General features: G+C 38.9%; 1 protein-coding gene across 3 annotated transcripts; it reads right to left on the bottom strand.

The window, feature by feature from the left end:
• Window positions 1-393: 393 nt before the first annotated feature.
• Window positions 394-12,651, bottom strand: nr2c2 (nuclear receptor subfamily 2, group C, member 2). Of its 3 annotated transcripts, none has more exons than XM_067592614.1 (15): window positions 12,017-12,649; window positions 9,271-9,355; window positions 8,914-9,009; window positions 8,463-8,663; window positions 8,206-8,311; window positions 7,888-8,067; window positions 6,824-6,980; window positions 6,625-6,715; window positions 6,307-6,452; window positions 5,252-5,429; window positions 4,532-4,653; window positions 4,253-4,392; window positions 3,574-3,711; window positions 3,037-3,142; window positions 394-2,826 (listed from the first exon to the last, which is right to left on the bottom strand). In XM_067592614.1, the coding sequence occupies exons 2-15, from the start codon at window positions 9,328-9,330 to the stop codon at window positions 2,652-2,654; spliced, it is 1,896 nt and encodes a 631-aa protein (XP_067448715.1). In that variant the 5' UTR covers window positions 9,331-9,355; window positions 12,017-12,649; the 3' UTR covers window positions 394-2,651. The 3 variants fall into 3 exon arrangements, 2 of the variants coding, with proteins under 2 accessions (XP_067448715.1, XP_067448716.1); XM_067592615.1 differs by lacking the exon at window positions 12,017-12,649 and adding an exon at window positions 10,109-12,005; XR_010928705.1 differs by lacking the exon at window positions 394-2,826 and having other exon boundaries at window positions 4,221-4,392; window positions 12,017-12,651.
• Window positions 12,652-20,559: the final 7,908 nt, after the last annotated feature.

Raw genomic sequence — 20,559 nt, 5'->3', positions numbered from 1 at the left:
TAAAGTGCCCACATCCATGAAAAAGAATCTTAAGACTGGCTTCTTTTTTTTTTTTGAGGCATCTATTCAGAATTTGTCAGTAATGTAAAGAAGTTGGATTAGTTTTCAGAGCAGTAGAATAAAATATTGACATCTTCGATATACAGTATATATTGAATTTGAGTTTCTCTGACATGTCATTTTCCACATCTTTCCAAACTTTCTCACTATCCTAACAGCTGATGAATAAATGCTTTACAGCCTCAGTAAATACGTTACAAAAGCCACATTTTTGCTGACATCAGGATAGTATTTGGAGACGATTTCATTACAGGGGCAGCATCTCCGTCTAACAGTAAAACAAAACCTCTTTCACTCACTCAATGAGTAAAAAGTGGTGCGACAGACTCAGACTCAACTTTGATGAATAATTGTTTATTTCTTTTATAATGTGTGGCTTCAGAGAAGCCAGCCTCGGAGACTGGAATGCTGATACAGGAGCTCAGTCGTTAATACATTTGTTTTACATCTTCATCGGTGTGAGGTAGAAATGTAAGGTTGATGACAAACTTGAGAAAAACATGACTGTTGTTGAATTACTCAATCTCAATGTCTGAAGAAATACATTTCACATGGGCAAAAAAAAAACAGAGAACATTTACATAGTACAAAATTTTAACCATAGGATACTCAAACCAAAAAGATGAAATAAAATATTTTCTGATCTAATATCCTCTAATGTTGGAGCTGCTCATGGTAAATATTTTAAAGCCACAACATTTAAATCAATATTTTTCATACAGCATTTCATAAAATGCACTTAAGCAACATGCACTGCAATGCACTATAAAAATTAGAACAATGCTCCTTTTTAGGGCAGACAGCGACAGGATTTTAAAACCCCGCTTAAAAACAACATGCACTCATTTTTAATGAAATTTCACGTACAAAGGTCATTTCACACCAGTGTCTTTACAAACAGTCTGTATGGGTTTTAAACCCAAATATTACAATTGACATTTATTTCACAATACATAATCATTGTTGACTTCTTTACATCCCCATTATCATTCATGTTGCTGCAGATGCTTCTTCTCAACCTTCATACCTTATAAGTGGGTAAGCGATGCATATCTTCATATGGTCTTAAAGACATCAATGCACTCGAGACTGGCTTCCTAAAAAATGTCTCTTTTTTTTTAAAATCAGGGAAACCTGCCCAAAAGTACTTTAAGTACACTTAGTATGTGACAAGCAAATTTGTTCACAACAAATAAAAGTTTTTAGAAAACATACAAAACACAAAGTTTTAGTCAGCATGAACGCAGTGGAACGCCACAAAAGCTGATTGATGTGCACTTAGCAGAATACAAATGCAAACACAAGTACAAAAAGTAGCATAGCTACACATATGTAATATTTCTCAACCCAAAATGTTTAAGAGCTAACTCCTTAAAAGAAATAATTGCCATCGATAAATACATGTACAAAATGCAGATTGAGAACAGTCATGACACTGATGGGACAGAAGGAAATAACATATAATTGATTGTCATAAAGGGAAAAGTGATGAGGTGATTGCACAGGTTGTATTAGCAACTTATTCAAGATAAGACAGAAATAAGTGTACCTTAACATAAAAACACACCAAAACCTAAAATCTCTGAGATGTCATTCAGTATAAAAAAAAAAAAACAAAAAACATATGGATAATCTAACCGGCTAATTTGGCTTACTTGATTCGGTGAATGCAAGTTAAAGGTGAAACTGAAAGACAGATTGGATTCAGACACTGATCATGTTGTAATGATCTATAAATGCACCGTGAATACTTTATAGATTAAGGATTGAGGTTTGTTGCCATTAAACTGAGTTCATTCTTGTACCTGACTGAAGTTCTCCTTCCCGCTATTATTTTAGATTTATTTAAAGTAAAGAAATGTATATTAGGAAAGAGAGAAAAGCATTACAAAGCATGTTTTAATTCTTTGTTATGTAAAATTCAGAAAAGTATACTTAGTCTGAATTTTCAAATGAACAGCACAGTCATTAAACATTTCAGTTTATACATAACAATATAAACAAATACGCTACAGCTTTAAAGGACATTTACGTACATTTAAGTACATAGATTTTGTTTAGTCTTAAAATTAGACTTCTGAAATTCCCCTTCTAGATGTAATATTTCTGTTTATGTGATTTTTAGATTACAGACTGTTTCTTAATTCATCCCATCTGATATTGGCAACAAAAACTAGCATTAAATTATGTATGTAATCAAGATGAAAGCACGATAAAGTTTTAATAAGACTAAAACTATTTGAAAGGCTTAGGTCAAAAGGTAAAGTTCATGTATAATTAGCTTGTAATGCTATAAAAGACAGAGAAGGAGACCTTTTTTATTCAGTTCAGAGCCGCTGAATTCAGGCCAGAAACTGTTGACCTCTGCTTCACCTCCAGAAAACATTCCAAGTGTCATCCTGGCTTTCCGATGCCAGATTGATCTGCCACGGATTCCTGAATGACTCTGCACCGTGCAACGTTAGAAAACAAGGAGACGCTGCAGGATTCTGGATTTGGGTTCAACGATTCGAGAGACAAAAGAGAGTACCTCTGGGGAGACTCAAGAATCTTTAAATCGACAGTACTGGGGGTGCTGGAGTGACGGGGTGTCATTCTGTAGGGTCGGAGTCCTGGCTGTTATACTCAGCCGTCTCCATCTTGAGGATGTAGGGAATGATGCTGTCGATAGACACGTTACCTATTAAGCCGGTGAAGAAGAGCTCCTCTGTGATGTTGGAGTTCATGAGGCGCAGGGCTGGGAGACGAGTCAGGATGCGGGTCAACCTAGGGAAGTAAACATGCGACGGTTACAGCGATGTCATCTTGATATTTTATGTTTTTTTACTGTCCGTTCACAGTGCCACAGTCTTCTAGAGCAAATTTAAATCCTCTATTCCTTAAGCAGAGGAGTTGTTGGCAAAGTAGGAAGTATTTAAGTAATAAACTGAAGTAAAAGATATTATTATGAAGATGAAATCTCTTTTTTTTATGTACCTGTAGGTGTCATCCGGATATGTTTTCTGCACGTAGTCCTGTAGCTCCATCAGCGCTTTCCCCTGAAACTTCTCAATCTGCCCGCTGCTGTCCACACCTGGATGATCTGAAGAGTCAAACACACAACGGTCATTCTCCAAAATGCAAATACCGGACATTTATATAATCTAGAGCTGCAAGTCGATCAACAGAAAATTAATTCTAACTATTTTGATAATCAATTAATTGTTTTGAATCATTTTTAAAGAAAAAAATGCTAAAATTCTCTGGTTCTAGATTCTTAAATTGAATATTATTTGGTTTCTTTAGTCTTCTATGATAGTAAACTTTGGGTTGTGGACTGTTGGTCGGGACAAAATAAAAAACATTTTAGGTTGCATTGCGGGTTTTGGGAAATGGTCGTCTACATTTTATACCATTTTCTGTATTTTAAAGAATAAACGACTACTCAATGAATCAAGATAATAATCAACAGATTTATCGATAATTCAATTGGACTAATAATAGCTATAATATTCTATATTAAAGCAGACTCACCAGGACTAAACAACACTATAGCCTTCAGGTAGGCATATTCGTAGCTGTCAGTCTCCAACTTTGTCATGCTGTTGCAGAACTCCTGAAACTTCCAGATATGCTCCATCACCTGCTTCACCCGCTCCCCTGACAGCTTGTCTGAGACAGAAGAAAAAGCCCAATTTCTAGTTTAAAACATAAATATTACAAAAGTAATTATTTCAGCTTTATCTAACTGGGTAAATTCTTCAGAAACAACAACAAACATGTCATTCCCATCACTGTTGATGGAAAATTGCCCCCATGCAGTTATCCTCATTAAGCCAACAAGATTGTAGTGGTGAGATGCATCAATTCTCAAATTAATGTCAAAATTTGATTTGTCATGTATGACATAGACAAATAAACAAATGATTTAGCACCACATTGAGCTGATCAGTGTGTGATACCGAAAATGTAACTATAGGGTGGAAAAATCCAGAATTTTCATAATTTGTTTTCATCACAATCTAATTAACAATGCATAAGATGCCACAAGTGCTTAACAAATTAATGAAGCAAAGGGAGAGGACGTTCATTCAATCCTCCCCTTCTCACGTTTTTTATGGTAACAACTGTTTTTAAAAAATCACATTTTTTTCACTCCTTTTTATATCTGTGTGTCCTACTGTGAAATGATGACGAGGTCTGTGGTCCATACCATCCTGGATGCTGCTTTGAAGGTGGTTGATGATGGCAGCGAGGATGGTCGACAGGTTCATCACATGAGCACACTGAGCGAGACCCAGAGTGAACAGCTCGTTCCAGCAGGCTCGCACCAAACTGGTGTTAGCCTCCTGACTGAAGACACAAGACAGAGACGAAAAATAAAGAGAGAGGAAGATAATAAGCGTGAGCCTGGAAATGTTACACAAGTAGATCTGAGCCTCCAGTATTAGAGTGTATTTTAAGCGGTCTTTGTTGTCAAAAGTATTCTCACCCAAGAGCTGAGAAGGCAGGGATGGAGCGTGCCCAGTGCATGGAGAGGAAGAGAAGTCTGGATGCTGACTCACAGATGTAGTGTACATTCAGATACTCAGGCATGGGGCTGGGCATGGTCAGCTAGAGCAAAGAGGCAGAGACAGAGAAAGGTTTAGGATCATGAATTACAGCAAGCAACTCATGTCATGTGTTTGAGTGTACTAGATACCAGCGTAGGTGTAGTACAAGACATTGTCAAAATTCAGTCAAAATATAAATATATGGCACTTTTGGATCTAAATCCTTTCAGTGTGTGGGAGCTAAAATTTGGAACAACCTCTGAATCTATTAAAAATATTTAAAAACAGGGTGTAAAAACTTTTTATTTAATAAAAATGGAAAAAGAAGAGAATTTGGTGAATGTATTTAGTATGTTAGTAAAAATGTACAACTTGTATAATAAGTATCTACTATGTCTGCATGTCACAATTTCAGTCAGTAACGTAGCAGGCACACAACAATCTTTGTCATTGTCATGTGTGTTTGTGTTTCTGCATGTCTAAGTTTCGTGTGCTTTTGTTTGTTAGGTTTGTGGAACAAACACTTTCAGTATATTATGACAAAGAAGTGTTTTATATGGCATTTTTCTTTTTTTTTTAATTTTACAGCACTTATTAATAATGTTTGTCAAGTGTGTCTGTTGTTGGGGTCGTTAGCTGTATGAGTTGACCCGGCTCACCTTAAAGCTGACATGGCTGTCTGTGAGCAGTGGTCCTTCCACCTCGATGATTGGAGTCTCCTGGTCTCGACCAATCAACTGGATGGTTGTTCCACTGACACACTGCAACTTATCGGCCAGACTCTGCCCGACCCCGACTTCAGGTGGGTTGAAAACTTTGGCCAGGGTGTCAAAGGCACTGTGAGTAAAACACACACACACACACACACACACACACACACGTTTAAATTCATTAATTTGACAGAAAACTCTTTAAAACATGAATAGGAATACAGCTCCTTTTAGACATATCATTTTATGTATACCTGAGTAGGCAAGAAGAATGAAGCTGTAACTAGAGTTGGGTGATTAATAGTTAGTTCGATTAATATTTACACTATGAGATTTTTGATAAATAATCATCAGTAATGTGGATATATACTTTTATATAATTAAGTGGGTAAAGGCAAATAATAAAACAGTTAGAATATTCTGGTAAGTTCAGAAAATTACATCAATTTACTGTAATGCAGCCTTTAAAACCAGGAAAAGACAACACTGATGCCATATCACAATATTACAATATACAAAATGTGAGATGATATCTAGTCTCATTTCACAATATTGATATATCGATATATTGCCCGGCCCTAGCCGTAGCTAATCATTATCTTGAAATAATAACTATTTATATAGCAAAAAAAAATAGCAATGTAAGTACCTAGAGTGGGAAATAACTGAGGTAACGTCATTGCAGATATTACAATCCAAAACATTTGCTAGATAGAAAAAAAGAAAAGTGAATTATTAGCCAATTAGAGTTTGGATAAGTGTAACCTTGTGTTTTAAATTACAAGCATTCTTTGAGCAACTTCATCTTCTGCAATTAAACACAAAAAAAATATTTAATGTTATGGAGTTGAGGCAAAATGGGGTTTATTTAAGTTAGAGAATATACAATATATTATATTTCAAAACAAAAATGGCCATCTTTTTGGTCATTGCACCCTGCCAAGGAGGCCACTAATGTGACACATGGTCTGACCGAATCAATATGAGAATTCCTGCTGACTGACCGTGTTATCTCGCTGGCAGATTGCTCCTCATGTTGGCTGTCTGAGGTATCGCCATTGTTCAAGTTCTCTTTCAGTGAGTCACTCAGGTTGGCCAGTGATGTCACCACATTGGCTAATGTCCCCAAGTCTCCCTGCCCAGACTCCATCTGAGGAAAAAATGAAACAATGCAGATTATTTTCCATAATTTGGTCTGGAGCAAAGCACCAAAAATGACATCTGCCTGAATGATTGTACTTCTATTACAAATAGCAGAAGGAGACAGACAGCAGCAGAGCAGGCAGATGTTATGTTTGCTAAAACTGCAGTAGCAGCTGTACCTTTGAGTCAGTAGCCAGCAGCAAAGTTCCATCACTCTGCATGACAGGCTGCTGGATATTAACCAGCATCCCCTGGTCCAGCAGGCTGGATCTGCACATGACACAGAGCATCATTAAAAACCGGTTCACATAACACAACATCGGCAGTTTAGAGATGGGACAGCCCTGAGGATTGTCTGCAGGTCAGATTTCCACTAACCTGGAGCCATCTGTCTCTGTATCAGAGATAAAGGTTGGCGTGGCGATGAGCGGGCTGTTAAGGTCCTTGCGAATGTAGATCTTTTGGGTGGAGGCAGCGCAGTTGGCGTGCTTCTCTCTGGGCACTACATCGATGGGCTTTCTCTCACTCTGTACAGCTGAGGACAAACAGCAGACAAACTATGATCCAAACAGTGATCCCAGAGGAATGTCCTTTTTTTCTTGCCCCCTCAAACGCAGAATAGTATTCAGTAGAAAATCAGTGTCTTACTGAAGTAAAACCTCAGTGTTGCTTTAGGGTGAAGTTAGAATTCTTCAGATTGTTTAGGAAATACGATGAACCCCTGGGTTTAAACCTGCATTTTTTGGTTAAAGGAAAACCTCCCCACTCTCCACCTTGTTGAAGTATGCAAACCCATTTTCCTACCTTATTTTCATTATTGATTATGTTTTAAATTGATCAATAAATCGCTCGTTCTTTAAAACATCAGAAAACCTTGAAAAATGCCCATAACAATATCCTAGAGCAAAAAGTTATGTCATTAAATGTGTTGTTTTGTCTAATAAATAGTCCAAAACCCCAAAATATTTTATTTACTATAATGTAAGACCAAGAAAGGCAGCAAATTCTTATATTAAAAACCTGCATTTTTACTTGAAAGATAACAAGCAATTAATCAATTGTCAATTAATCGACTAACGCCGTGTCTACAAAGAAAGAGTACAGTGCGCAGCATGTTAAGTAGAGCAACAGCAGCAGTGAGTGCTTTGTCTGTATGTTTACACAGGAGGCGTTCAGGTACAGTGTTGAGTGTAGGTCACCTGGTTTTGGAAGCACTCAGAGCCCAATACACAATAACTGTAGTTATGCGTGTAAACAGCTGTAGTGATTAACATAGAAGCGTACTGTTCCATCAGACACGCATGAGACGGACGACTCAAAAACATGGCCGAAACGCTTTCTGTGTAGACACGGTGTAATTGTTGCAGCTCTATTTCTGAGTGGAACTGTGTTTTTTGTCTACATGTTTACAAATGGTGTCCTGAATCGGGATGCAAACTCACACTCAGTCTTCATCCCCATCTTAAGGCATTTCCTCAACCGGCAGAACTGGCAGCGATTGCGGTGGTGTTTGTTGATGACACAGTCCTGTTTACTGCGGCAACTGTAGGTCAGGTTCTTCCTCACGCTCCGCTTGAAGAAGCCTTTACATCCCTCACAACTGACCGCTCCATAGTGACGTCCTGAACGCAGAGAGAGCCAATCAGCGTGAGTCACTGTGTGTGTGGGTGTATGTGAGATTCATCAGCACAACATACTGTCGGATTTGGTTTTAGGATGCATCGGTCATATCACATATAAAGCATCACAAACTTAAGTACCTGAAGCCTTGTCGCCACACACCAAACAGTACTCCACCGGCTGTGGTCGGCTCAAATCCCCTGACTGCCCTAGCAACCGCTCCATTGATACTGGATCTGTGACAATCTGAAAAACAATACAGGCTATTAATCTTGTGTTTCACCTTAATATAATGCCAATATCATGGTTAAAACAATATCAAATATCAAGACCAAGATTTTGCCAATAATATCATTATATTGTGTACAAGGGGGTGATATCATGGGGAAAACTATACCTGTATCCTTCCTGGCATCAAATTGTCTGCAGCGGTAAAGATGAGCTGCTTAGTGTTGTGGCTATCTGGAGAGGCCAGAATAACCTTGCCTGCCCCTGAGCTGTCAGCTGTAGTCAGAATGAACTGCTGTTTGGGCACACTGGACGGGTTCATCGCTGTCACTATCTGGATCTTCTGACCTGTCTGCTGGTCAGTTACAATCTGGAGGTGTTAGAGATAGAAGGGATGGATAGAAAGAGAGAGAGAGAGGGGGACATAAATGCACAGGCACCGAAGGAGTTGAACAAAAAGAAGAGAGACTGACTTTGAGGGTGGAAGATCTAAGTCACGTGTTGTAACATCAACCTGTTCCTTGCTGCTGCTAACGCATCAAAAGAGGACAACAGCAACAACAGGTAGCAGCAGTGCCATGTTCTCTGAAGCCAACTGATGTTGAGAGTATAACAGTTACCTGTATTCGCTGTGGTGTTGTGGCAGGCTCAGTGGAAATGACCTGAAAGCGCTGTGGTGACTCACTCATCACTGAGTCTGATGGAGAGGATGACGCCTAAAACATGAAACACATTTTAACACGCTTATGCTAAGGATCTTAATCAATAAGCCTGCAACACATGTGCAAAGCATAAAAATGTTATTATAAAACACTTTCACATAAATGCAGGAGGTGACAGTCTTAAGAATGTCACATGAAGGAAGTTATGTCACTATGGCAACAATAAAGGCAGCATCCAGCCAGAGAGAGCAGCTACACAGTATTAAAAAAAAAAAAAAAAAAGATTACACAGAACTGCACATCATGCACACTCACCTCTGCCTCGTGCTCAGAGTCCACTTTCTGCTGAGAGAGCAGATTCAGGTTGGCCGTCATGATGATGTAAGGTCATTAGTGAGGTCTGTGTGGAAGAATGCCACAGACATTATTAATCAACCACAAAAGATGCACACTGTCACAAAAGAGAATAACATTTTTATAAATATTTGTTGGTGCATCAGAGAAAATTTATTATGACACTGAAATAAAAAGTTACACTTTATGACGGGTAACTAACATGTTCTGTCCCCTTATATGAGACTTCATACATATTATCAAGTCAAAAGTGTTGTACTTCTGCTTATTCACACACAGAATGAACCGACACCACAGAAAAAAAGAACAAGACTGAGACTATTGTGAGCAGATATCTCAAGTGTCTGCACTTTTGTGAAATGTTCTGCAAACCATGTTTTCTATTGTATGTGATAGTTGTGTGAAAAGTAATGAGAAGTGCATGAAAAGAATCAGTATTTTACAAATAGTGATTACTGCATCAGTGTATTTGCATCATGAAAAACTGTAAGAAAGTAGGACTGCAACTGCAACAATTGTTTTCATTATCTATTAATCAATTACTTTCTCAATTAATTGATTAGTCTTTTGGTCTATAAAATGTCAGAAAATGGTGAAAAATATTTATTAGTGTTTCCCAAAGCCCAAGATGCAACCTCAAATGTCCTGTAAAAAACCCAAAGATATTCAATTTACTACCATAGTAAACAGCTGCTTAAGAAGCTGTTAACTATGTTTTTACTTTCTTAAAAACTTACACAAAACGATTAATTGATTGTCAAAATAGTTGGCAATAGTTAGTGCATCACCAGGTCTGAACTGCCATCCATGCAGGACCTCTGCATCCAGAAGAGGACGAGGACTCCGAACACCCCAGCTACACACTCTTTTCACTGCTACCATCAGGTAAGTGGTATAGAAGCATCAGAGCCAGATCTAGCAGGCTCAGAGACAGCTTCTACCCCCAGATTGTTGAACTCTGGGACTTTGTGAACATATGTAACACATGCACACACACTCACGCGCACACACACACACACACACTTACAGAGTCTCTCTCTCCCTCTTGCTCTCCTACACTTAGTCACCCCCCCACCAAACACACACACTCTCTTCCCTATATTGCTCCTACAATATTTATATTTTTATATCACTATTTATAGTATTTATCAGCCACCACTTATGTGCAATACATTATTAATCTATTTATCACTTATGTACCCCAATGTGCAACATAATGTATATTTGTATATATTATTTTATTACACACTCTAAATCAAATTAGAGCTTGAAGAAGCCAAATTTCACTGCCTTCATTATTGCCATCTGCTGTGTTGCTGTGCATGTGACAATAAAAGCTGTTCCATCTTGATTAGGCCTAATTTTCTGTCAATTGACTACTCAACTAATCACTAGATGCTTTCAAAAAACATGCTATAAATAGTTTTTATTCTTTTTTTTAAATTCAAACAAAGGTCCATTAACCAAAGAAATTAAATTAATATTCGGTGTGAGCACACTTTGCCTTTAAAACAGCACCAGTTCTTCTCTGTACACCTCCACACAGTTTTCAAGGTACTTGGCAGGTAGGTTGTTTTAAGCGTCTTGGAGGACTTGTCACAGTTCTTCTGTGGATTTAGGCTTCCATCTCTTCATGTAATCCCAGACTGACTCAATGATGGCATATAATCTGTTGCAGAGCTCCTTGTTCGTCTTGTCGATGAAGATAGTTAGTTATGACTCTGGCTGTATGTTTGGGGTTATTTTCATTCTGCAGAATAAATTTGGGACTGATCAGATGCCTCCCTGATGGTACTGCGTGTTGGATAAGAATCTAAACATCAATAGTTCCTAAAACATTTGCACAGCACTTTACATCAATTATCAATTGTGAGTTACCATAATACATTTGAGCATCTTTCTTGGCAGAATTAAGTGATAGCACCTACTCCTACCATCAATTACCTCCTTTCACTTAACTTGTTTTGACTCTTTGTTGATTTGGGATTATAATAAAAACTGCATTTCAACAGCACTCTGCAGCAGCAGCTCCATAGCCACACTGACCAAAGGGAGGAGCATGCTGCTTCATATTATATACTGATTGGTCGAACTGAATGTCGATCAATACTTCCCCCCCAAAAACGCATCACCGATCACAACACAGAACAAAATGGAGACTCTGGCAATCAGCCAATAACACAGGAGACGAATCCTTATGATAAATATATTTGAGCATTTTTCTTTCCAGACAGTGCGGTGCACTACTGTCGGCGTGCTGGTAGTAAATGTAAAAATGCAGCTTTGGTAAATAACGTCACAGTAAAAGTCATTTCCAGCCACTCCTGTCCCCGGGATGGCAAAGGTAAAAGGGTCGAGTTCATCTGTACTAACTATAGCTTTCAAATGTTAGCTTGACACAAGTAAACGCAACCAGAGCTGCAGCGAGCCGACTGTTAACCGTCTCTCACTCCCCCTCCTTCAGCATGCAAGGATTGTTTCGGGTTAAGTGAACAGTAGTGTCACATATTAATAATTAGTTTAACTGTCTGTGAATCATATCAGGGTAGACAAAACAGCGCTCAGCGTTTCGCCGTCTGTGCCCGGATCTCGAGCTGCCGGAGTCGGCCGACCGGCTAACAAGCTAGCCGGGAGATTAGCTGTGCTGTTTTATCATCCAGTATGTCAGACAGCTTTCAACGGTTTTCAATCCGCGGCTGAGACTTACCTCCGAGCAACGGTCATCACACATTTGGGGGTCTCTGCTATTTTATAAAATATTTGTTTTGGTTTTCTTCTGTTAAAGGTCATAGTTCGTGACCCCGCACCGCCAGCGCGTTGATGATGATGGTTGAAGGTTTTTTTTTTTTTTTTTTTTTTTTCCGTCTCCTTCCTCTCTCGCGTCCCCGCGCGCCTCCAACACCCCCCCACCCTCGGCGCGAGCCAGACAGGGCTGACGTCATTATGTCTGACTGTCGAGGGACTTTTGTTGTCAAGTTGTGTGTTATTATAAATAATTAGCATTGTAAAAGAAAACAATTTAATGACAGACTATGAGAGACGGACTAAGAAGCTTTGATTCTCCATCAGTGTGTTTCATGTCTGCTCTCTTCAGTGAGATACTAAATATCATACCAATTTATCCTGTGGAAAATACCAGATTTAACATTTATAAGGTGTGATTTTTCTATACTGGACAAGGAAAGCATGTCCACCACTTATTTCAGTATACTTGCTCCCTTTTGGACTGATTTACATAACTTGTTGACAGGAAAGGTGCTATAAGCAGCAATATTATAAAACTAAACCAAACATCATATTCAATATCAATCTCTCTTTTTCTCTTGTCTAATACAGTGCTTGGTGAGTATATACTGTACAGTTTTACAGCACTGCTGTATATAAACATAATAGTAAAAAAGCAACCAGAAGGTACTGTGTAACATTTTGGTTGATATGCTGATTGTTGTTAAGACCCTGGTAATGTCATGGTTACTAATTTTACTTTTTATGTTCTTTTGACTCTGGAAGAAATTACATTCCTCTTTGTCCCTTACACTCATTGTATGATGTGCATTTTTATAATTAAAGAAATGTTTTCAAGTTATGTCATTACCAGGAACCTAATTAAACTGAAATATATAGGTTATTTCCCAATCAACTGCCAAATGAACATGGGGACAATTATTAGAATTTTCAACTAATTCAAGAACTATACGTATATAGTATAACATGAAAAATATATATTTTTATAATGAAAAAAGCCACAAAAGCTAAATTCCTCTAACTTTGTATGGGCAAAACAAATTGCAAAAACTTTTCTTAGTTCCCTAACAAATATCCTTTACAAGTTTTAATTTTAGGTCATTTAACAACAACAATTTAACAATTAATTTTATTTGTGAATTTAAATGTTAAATACATGTAATCTAAAAAAAATCTGGTATTGTTTTAATTTTTCATGTATAGTTTTTATCTGTTTTCATCAACATTATTTACATGTGAATAAAGATTTTTGCTTGTGTGTTGTGTGATTTGCTTTGTATTTCAACTAAATAAGTTAATGTAATTGTGTTAACTGCACTGTTTCCATCAAATAAACAGCTACCATAAATAATATACTGGATAAACAAGTACAGCCGACATTTTTCTGTCTTTTTCTTTGTTCTGTTGTTGCACTCACTTAGATCTTTGCAGTAGAGAAACAAATTATATTTGCATGAGCCATTTGCCTACATTTACATGAATTGCCTCTCTCATTTGTCCCATTTTTTGGAAACAATTAGAAACCGGAAATGAGCGTGACCACTAAATGACCACCAGGTGTCGTCCTGCACCACCTGGTGTGACAGGACTGATTGTGCAGCTGAACAAAGAGCCCATGACTGAGCTTCACACGCATTCAAATATTCTGTCATTACTCTAGAAAGAACAATGTCATATATTTTCTTACTTGTAAGATTTAAAAAAAAAAAAAAAAAAAAAAGCTACACCGTTTGTGTTTTCACTTGGTTCAATTCAACGCTGTGTACTGATTCTGATCGCACAATATACTAGGTCACCCTTCATCGTTCATTACATCTTCCGTGGAAGTAACCAATGAATGCTTCGCCATTATTTGCCCAGATTACAACAACAGACTGCGACGAGTAAATGCTTTTCACTGAGCCAGTTACATTTTCTCCACAGTAAAATTAGGCCTAGACCTATAGAATCAGGTTTTTCTGATATATACTTAACCCTTTTGTGATCAAACATTAGGAAAATATTATTTAAGCCTATTAAACATTACATACAGCTTTTTATGTTTACGTGCAACGTAGCTTGCGTGCACATTAGAGCTTGCAGTGCAGCACTGACTTGACGTTAGCCTGACTATTACAACATCTGTATTGTAGGGCCTGGCTTTATCACTGTAACCAGCTCATAATGCAGGCCATGGTGTATTACTGGTTAAAGTCACTTTAAAATAACAATCTAGAATGACACGAAATAATAATAATAATAATACAAAAAAAAAAAATAGTGTTTTCTAGATGCACCTATCCATAATTAAGACTGGAAACCAGTTAGAAAGCACAACCTACTACAATTCACAGTTGGGTTGTCCTCTATGTCCCAAATTTAACACCACCCGTGGGTGGACAATATGGAGACACCTGGATGCCTACATCAAAAATGCATGCATTTCCAAGGTTAGTTGATGAGGCGCATCTGCTTAAAAAATGACCTGAGAGACCTAACTGGCTCAGAGCTGACAAGCATGTTGGAAATGCAAATTGGTGCTAGGTCAGTGAGAGCTTTGTAAAACATCAAATATATTAGTAGATAAGTAATAGTATAATTGTTTGTAAACTATCTTTTCAAGAATTTTACTGAGAAATTGGAGGTTATTATAGGGTTTGTGTGGTCAATCTTTTTCCCCTCTGGAAAAAAAAGTATTCAAACTAGGACAACACAAGGAATGATTGGACCATTTGCAAACTGTTTTCTCAGATTACCATCAAAATCCTGGAGGCCCTAGGACAAAGTCAGTACCAAGCAGAGGTCAACATGACCATGGGAGGGAGACAGTTTCAACCTTCCTCAGAATCAGAATACTTTTATTGGCCGAGTGCTGTATATTTGAACATACAAGGAATTTAGCTTGGTGGCTGCATGTGTACATTTAAAAACAAAGCAATACAAACTGTACATAAAAAATGGAAAAAAGTAGGCTACATATAGTCTTGCTTAAAAGTTTGTGAACCCTTTAGAATTTTGTCTATTTCTACATAAATATGACCTAAAACATGATCCGATTCCTTTTATCTAGTTCTCAAACTAGATAAAAGGAACCCAATTAAACAAATAAGACAAAAACATTTAACTTAATCAATTATATATTGAGGAAAATTACCCAATCTTACATATTTGTGTGAGGCAAAAGTATGTACCCTTCCTTTCAGTAACAGGTGTGACCCCCTTTTGCAGCAATAACTTCAACCAAACATTTCCGGTAACTGTTTATCAGCCCTGCACATTGGCTTGGAGGAAGTTTAGCCCAATCCTGATTACAGGACAGTCTAAACTCAGGAATGATGGTGGGCTTCTTTGTATGAGCTGCTGCTTCAGATCCTTTCATAGCATTTCTATAGGATTAAGGTTAGGACAGTTCGATGTAAACAGCTCTTGCATGTCAAAGAGTGGCCAGCACTGATGTTGGAGTCATATAATCCATTTTGTCGTCCAGAGAACATTAGGCAACATGATTGTTGGAACTGCTGGTTTGCTTGCCCTACTTCCACGTCCTGTCACACCACTTTCAACGTTTCCTCTCTGGCGCATTCCAGGCAAGGCCTTGGTCTCCTTTGGATCCACTGGGCGGCACAGACCCAGCATGCTCAGCTATGATGATCATAGACATATTTCCCTTGCACTCCACACAATGACATAGATGTAGACGTAAACATGGACAAAGACACTGCATAGTTGGAACCAGGAGAAAAGAAAAAGGAGAAACATCAAAAAGGAAAGTTTTAATCCTACTCTTAAACATAGAGAGGGTGTCTGCACCCCGGACCGAATCTGGAAGATGGTTCCACAAGAGAGGAGCCTGATAGCTGAAGGCTCTGCCTCCTGTTCTACTTTTAAAGACTGTAGGAACCACCAGTAAGCCTGCATTCTGGGAGCGCAGTGTTCTAGTGGGATAATACGGTACTATGAGCTCTTCAAGATATGATGGTGCCTGACCATTAAGGGCTTTGTAAGTTAGGACAAGGATTTTAAATTCTATTCTAGATTTTACAGGAAGCCAATGTAGCGAAGCTAAAATGGGAGAAATGTGATCTGAAATGTGACATGCGGCTGCATTCTGAACCAGCTGATCCTGATCAAAAATAACTCCCAGATTCCTTACGGTGGCGCTGGAGACCAGGGTAATGCCATCCAGAGTAGCTATATCATTAGATAATGTGTTTCTAAGGTGTTTAGGGCCAAGCACAATAACTTCAGTGCAGTCACACACTGCTTCCTTGGTGCCACAGTCCCTGACATACTGGATAAATTCCTGGAGCTGCTATACACACTCCTGTCCTCTGTCAATTGAATGATAGTTCACATACAGCATACGGTGCAGTCCTCTCCACGACTGACTGTTTACACCTCACACACCTCCCCCAGAACATACTTCTTTTTCTCTGGGTTCATCTCAGGCTACTATTTCCAGCGTCCTCCCCTGGCATTAACACTTTCACTGATCCATTTCCCTATTCAGACTATTGTTACACATAGGGCCTTCCCCCTGGTGAGATGTTCCACTGTGTGCGGCGGATCAGAGCCTTGTTACTTGTGCTCCTTGGCTCAGGCCTCTGCTGTTGCTAGCAGTGCGTCTGTGCCCCTCAGGATGGCGCTGTTATATGCTCACCCCATTGTGAATAAGTTCTTCAAACTGAACAATTTATTCACTCTCAGTTGGGGGTGTTCCCCAGAGATAAAGCTGAGCTACTGACACACGCGAAGTGCTCCCAAGGGACTCTCCAGAACCTGTTGTTCCCCTTCTCCTTTCCACAAAGTTTGGTTGTAAAAAATAGGCAATAAATGGAAAGGGCAAAGTAATAATTGCCTTTGAAGTTCTTCCCTACACGATACACAGTGTGCTGTCTCTGTGTTTTGGGTGTATAAATGGGTAGAGGTCTCTTTGTAATGTGGTGATGAGTAAAGTTTTAGCTCAGTAGTTAGTGCAGTTGTCTATGATCTGGGAGACTCCAGTTTGACCTGGTGTGGGGACCTCCTTCGTAAGGTAGTTTATTCATGAACACTTATTGTAACACTTTAATTTTCTAAAATTAAAAGTGTAATAAAAACAAAAACAGGATTTTTAAGTCTCTTTCCATTTTTATTTGAATACAAATACAAATACAAATCATTTTGCTGCCTCAACAAATACAGATTCAAAGACAAATACTGGGACCTCTGCACATCCCTAGTCACAACCCCCACGAAATGACTTGTTTCACTATCAGAATTTGATCCATTTGGTCCGATAAGAGCCACACAATTTAATTGTTTTATCCCGATTCAAGTTAGCTGGAGGGCTATACCGGCAGTTAGCGGCACAGGCTGACAGAAGTCTCTAGTGAGCATGCTCCATGGATGCATAGAGAGTGCGCAGTATGTTTTCAGGAAGTGGGTTTTTTGGCTTCATGCGCCTCTGAGCAACTTTCATAGGAATGAACAGGGGCACACCTCTGACACTGTATCTAGTTCTCTTAATACATCCATGGTAAAATGAGACTTGTCCCCTCTGTCAGTTCATCACCCTGGTTAAATGACAACATTTGTCGTGTCCAGTGTAAATGTCGGAGGGTAGAGCGACTGTGGAAATCGACTATGCTCCATGGGCACTGTCTCCTTTACAAAGAACTTTTAACTGAATATAACAACATGGTTAAAGATGTGAGGGCTTCCTACTTTGCCAACCTAATCTCCTCCAGTAAACAGAACCCTAAAGTCCTGTTTGATACCATCAACAACATTGTCACTCCTGCACCTCCTGCTGTGCCTGTCTTTTCAAATAAGGATGCAGAAACTTTCTCTCTTTCTTTGTTGATAAGATTACAGATGTCAGGGCTAGCATCATCCCCTCCTCTACTCCCTTTTCTGCTTATCCCCTCCCATCTCCTTATCCGGCCGTCAGTTTTGGACTGCTTCTCTCCTATTTCCCTGCAAGACCTCATTGACCTGGTGGGCAGCATGAAACCTTCCTCCAGCCCTGCAGATATTTTACCAACATCTATGCTCAAAAATGTATTTGGGTGTATTGGTCCATGCCTGGTCTCTATTATAAATAGCTCCCTGCAGTCTGGTTGTGTCCCAGCCTATTTTAAACATGCAGTTATTCCACCTCTTCTGAAAAAAACTAAACTTGACCCTTTCCCAAAAACTACAGGCCTATAGCCAAGCTGCCTTTTATCTCTAAAGTTTTTCCAAAGAGAAAGTTGTTGCCAAACAGTTCACTGCTTTCTTGACTTAATACAACATTTGTCATGCGTCAGAAGCATTCCACTGAAGCAGCTCTTCTCAGAGTCTCCAGTGACATAACGATGTCTTCTGATGTGGGTGGCTGTTTTGGTGCTGCTAGATCTTGCTGGCAGTGGGTGGATGACTCTGGGAGCGTCCTGGACTGTTTCTCCTCCTATTTCTGAGATAGGAGTTTTTCTGTGTTGCTTGGTCCCTACATGTCTGACACTGCTGCTCTTTCCTGTGGTGTGTCCCAGGGTTCTATCTTGGGTCCTATATTATTTGCTCTGTATTTGCTTCCCTTAAGTCATATTATTAGCAAATTTAAAGGCGTGTCTTCTCACTGTTTCGCTGATGACATTCAGCTGTATGTCTCCTTTAAACCTGATGAGACTGATAAACTGTCTGTTTTGCACAATTACCTTACTGCCATAAAGGACTGGATGGCTAACAACTTTTTACAACTAAATGCAAATATGACTGAGGTCCTTATCATTGCTTCAAATGGCATAGGTTCCAAGGTTGCTCATTAAATTGGTTCCCTTTCTTCAGCTGTAAAATCTAATCTTATCTTGGTTATATTTGACCAGACTATGTACTTTGGCCCAGGCTTGCCTTGGATCAGTACCTTGTTATACTGCTATAGGGTGCCGGGGGACTTCCATGATGCACTGTATGTATTCATGTACCATTAATGCATGTTACTAACTTGGATACTAACTTCCCCATAGTTTTGTGCTTTTTTGTCTCGCAGGTGACCTTCAGCTGCAGACTGAGTGCTATCCAGCTTGATGCCCACTGCTGCTGCTATTATTATCAGTCATATTCTACTATCATTATTATTATTATTGTTGTTATTGATGTTGCTATACGTCTCTGTGTCTCTCTCTCCTCTCTCCCTCTTTCTCTCTCAACCCAACCAGTCAAGGCAGATGGCCGACCACCTAGAGCCCGATTCTACTCAAAGGAGGAGTTTTTCCTTGCCACTGTCACCAAGTGCTTGCTCATGGGGGAATATTGGGTCTCTGTAAATTTAAGAGTACAGTCTAGACCTGCTCTATATGAAAAGTGCCCTGAGATAACTTCTGTTCTGATTTGGTGATATATAAATAAAATTGACTTGATGTGAATTGACTTGGTTTGAGTCTTTACAGTCCGGAACCTCCTTCCAAAGGGGAGCGCCTGGAAGATGTGATGGGCTGGACAGGAAATGTGTAAAACTGGACCGTCATTGTCATTGGCAGGTTGAATTTCTTCAGTTGCCTGAGGATCATTTTCTTTCTCTTTGTTTTGATTGATAATTGGGAAATTTCCCATGAAAAAAAATGTTGCCATACTTAAGGGCCCTAACATAAGATGCACTGTTTTATTGAGGTCCATTTTTAAAATCTGTACTAATTGCAAACTTCTCAATTTAAAATAATGTATAAAGCCTTTAAGAGAGTCAATTGGCTTTTGGAATATATTTCTAATGGATAAACTTTGTATATTTTAATATATATTTTTTAAATCCGTGTGCTACCTCAAAGGGAAAAGAAGGACAAGAAGACCAACTTCTGCTAATGAGGTCAAGTGATTTCCTGTCCACTGCGGAGTGGACAACATTAAAATCCACCGGTTAATGTGAGTGAGTTAGGCTGAGTCTTTTCCTCAGCAGCTCAGGTTCAGTTCCGACCCAGACACTTTGCTGCATGTCATCCCCTCTCTCTATATCCCATCCTTCCTGTTTCTCTCAAAAACGTAAAAAAGTAAGTGCTGTTACTGTACCTTTTTCAGTGCCATGCTAAGAAGAGAAGTTTTTTTTGGATTAAACAGTAACAGAACTAGGCTAAAAGTTACTCATGTATGTACAGTATGTGTGTGTGTGGGGGTGGGTGGGTCTGTCATAGGCTACTTTTAGGGACAAATTTCTGACTTCAAACCAGTTAATTGGGGACGGCTTGCCCAACTGGGGACAAAAGTTGTGTCCCCAATTGGTAAAACGTTTTGGGTCAGTGGTTATGGTTAGGGTAAGTCTCCAGGGAATGAATGTAAATCTATGTAATGTCCCTAAAAGTGCCCTAAGACAACGTGTGTGTGTGTGTCTGTCTGTCTTACAGAGGAACAGAGCTAATGATAAAACAAGGAAGACAAAGACATGTTTTTTTCTCTCCATACATTAATTGAGCCACTCAAAGCACAGAGCGTGATTTTTTTAATGGTTGTTTAAAAGGTCAACAAGATATTTTTGTTTTGATATTTTTGTTTTATGAACTTTCATTTTCACTCATA

This window comes from Thunnus thynnus, chromosome 6 (assembly GCF_963924715.1).
Source record: "Thunnus thynnus chromosome 6, fThuThy2.1, whole genome shotgun sequence".
NCBI lineage: Eukaryota > Metazoa > Chordata > Actinopteri > Scombriformes > Scombridae > Thunnus > Thunnus thynnus.
Note: the sequence above shows the minus strand (reverse complement) of the source record. Positions and strands in the feature narration are given on the sequence as shown.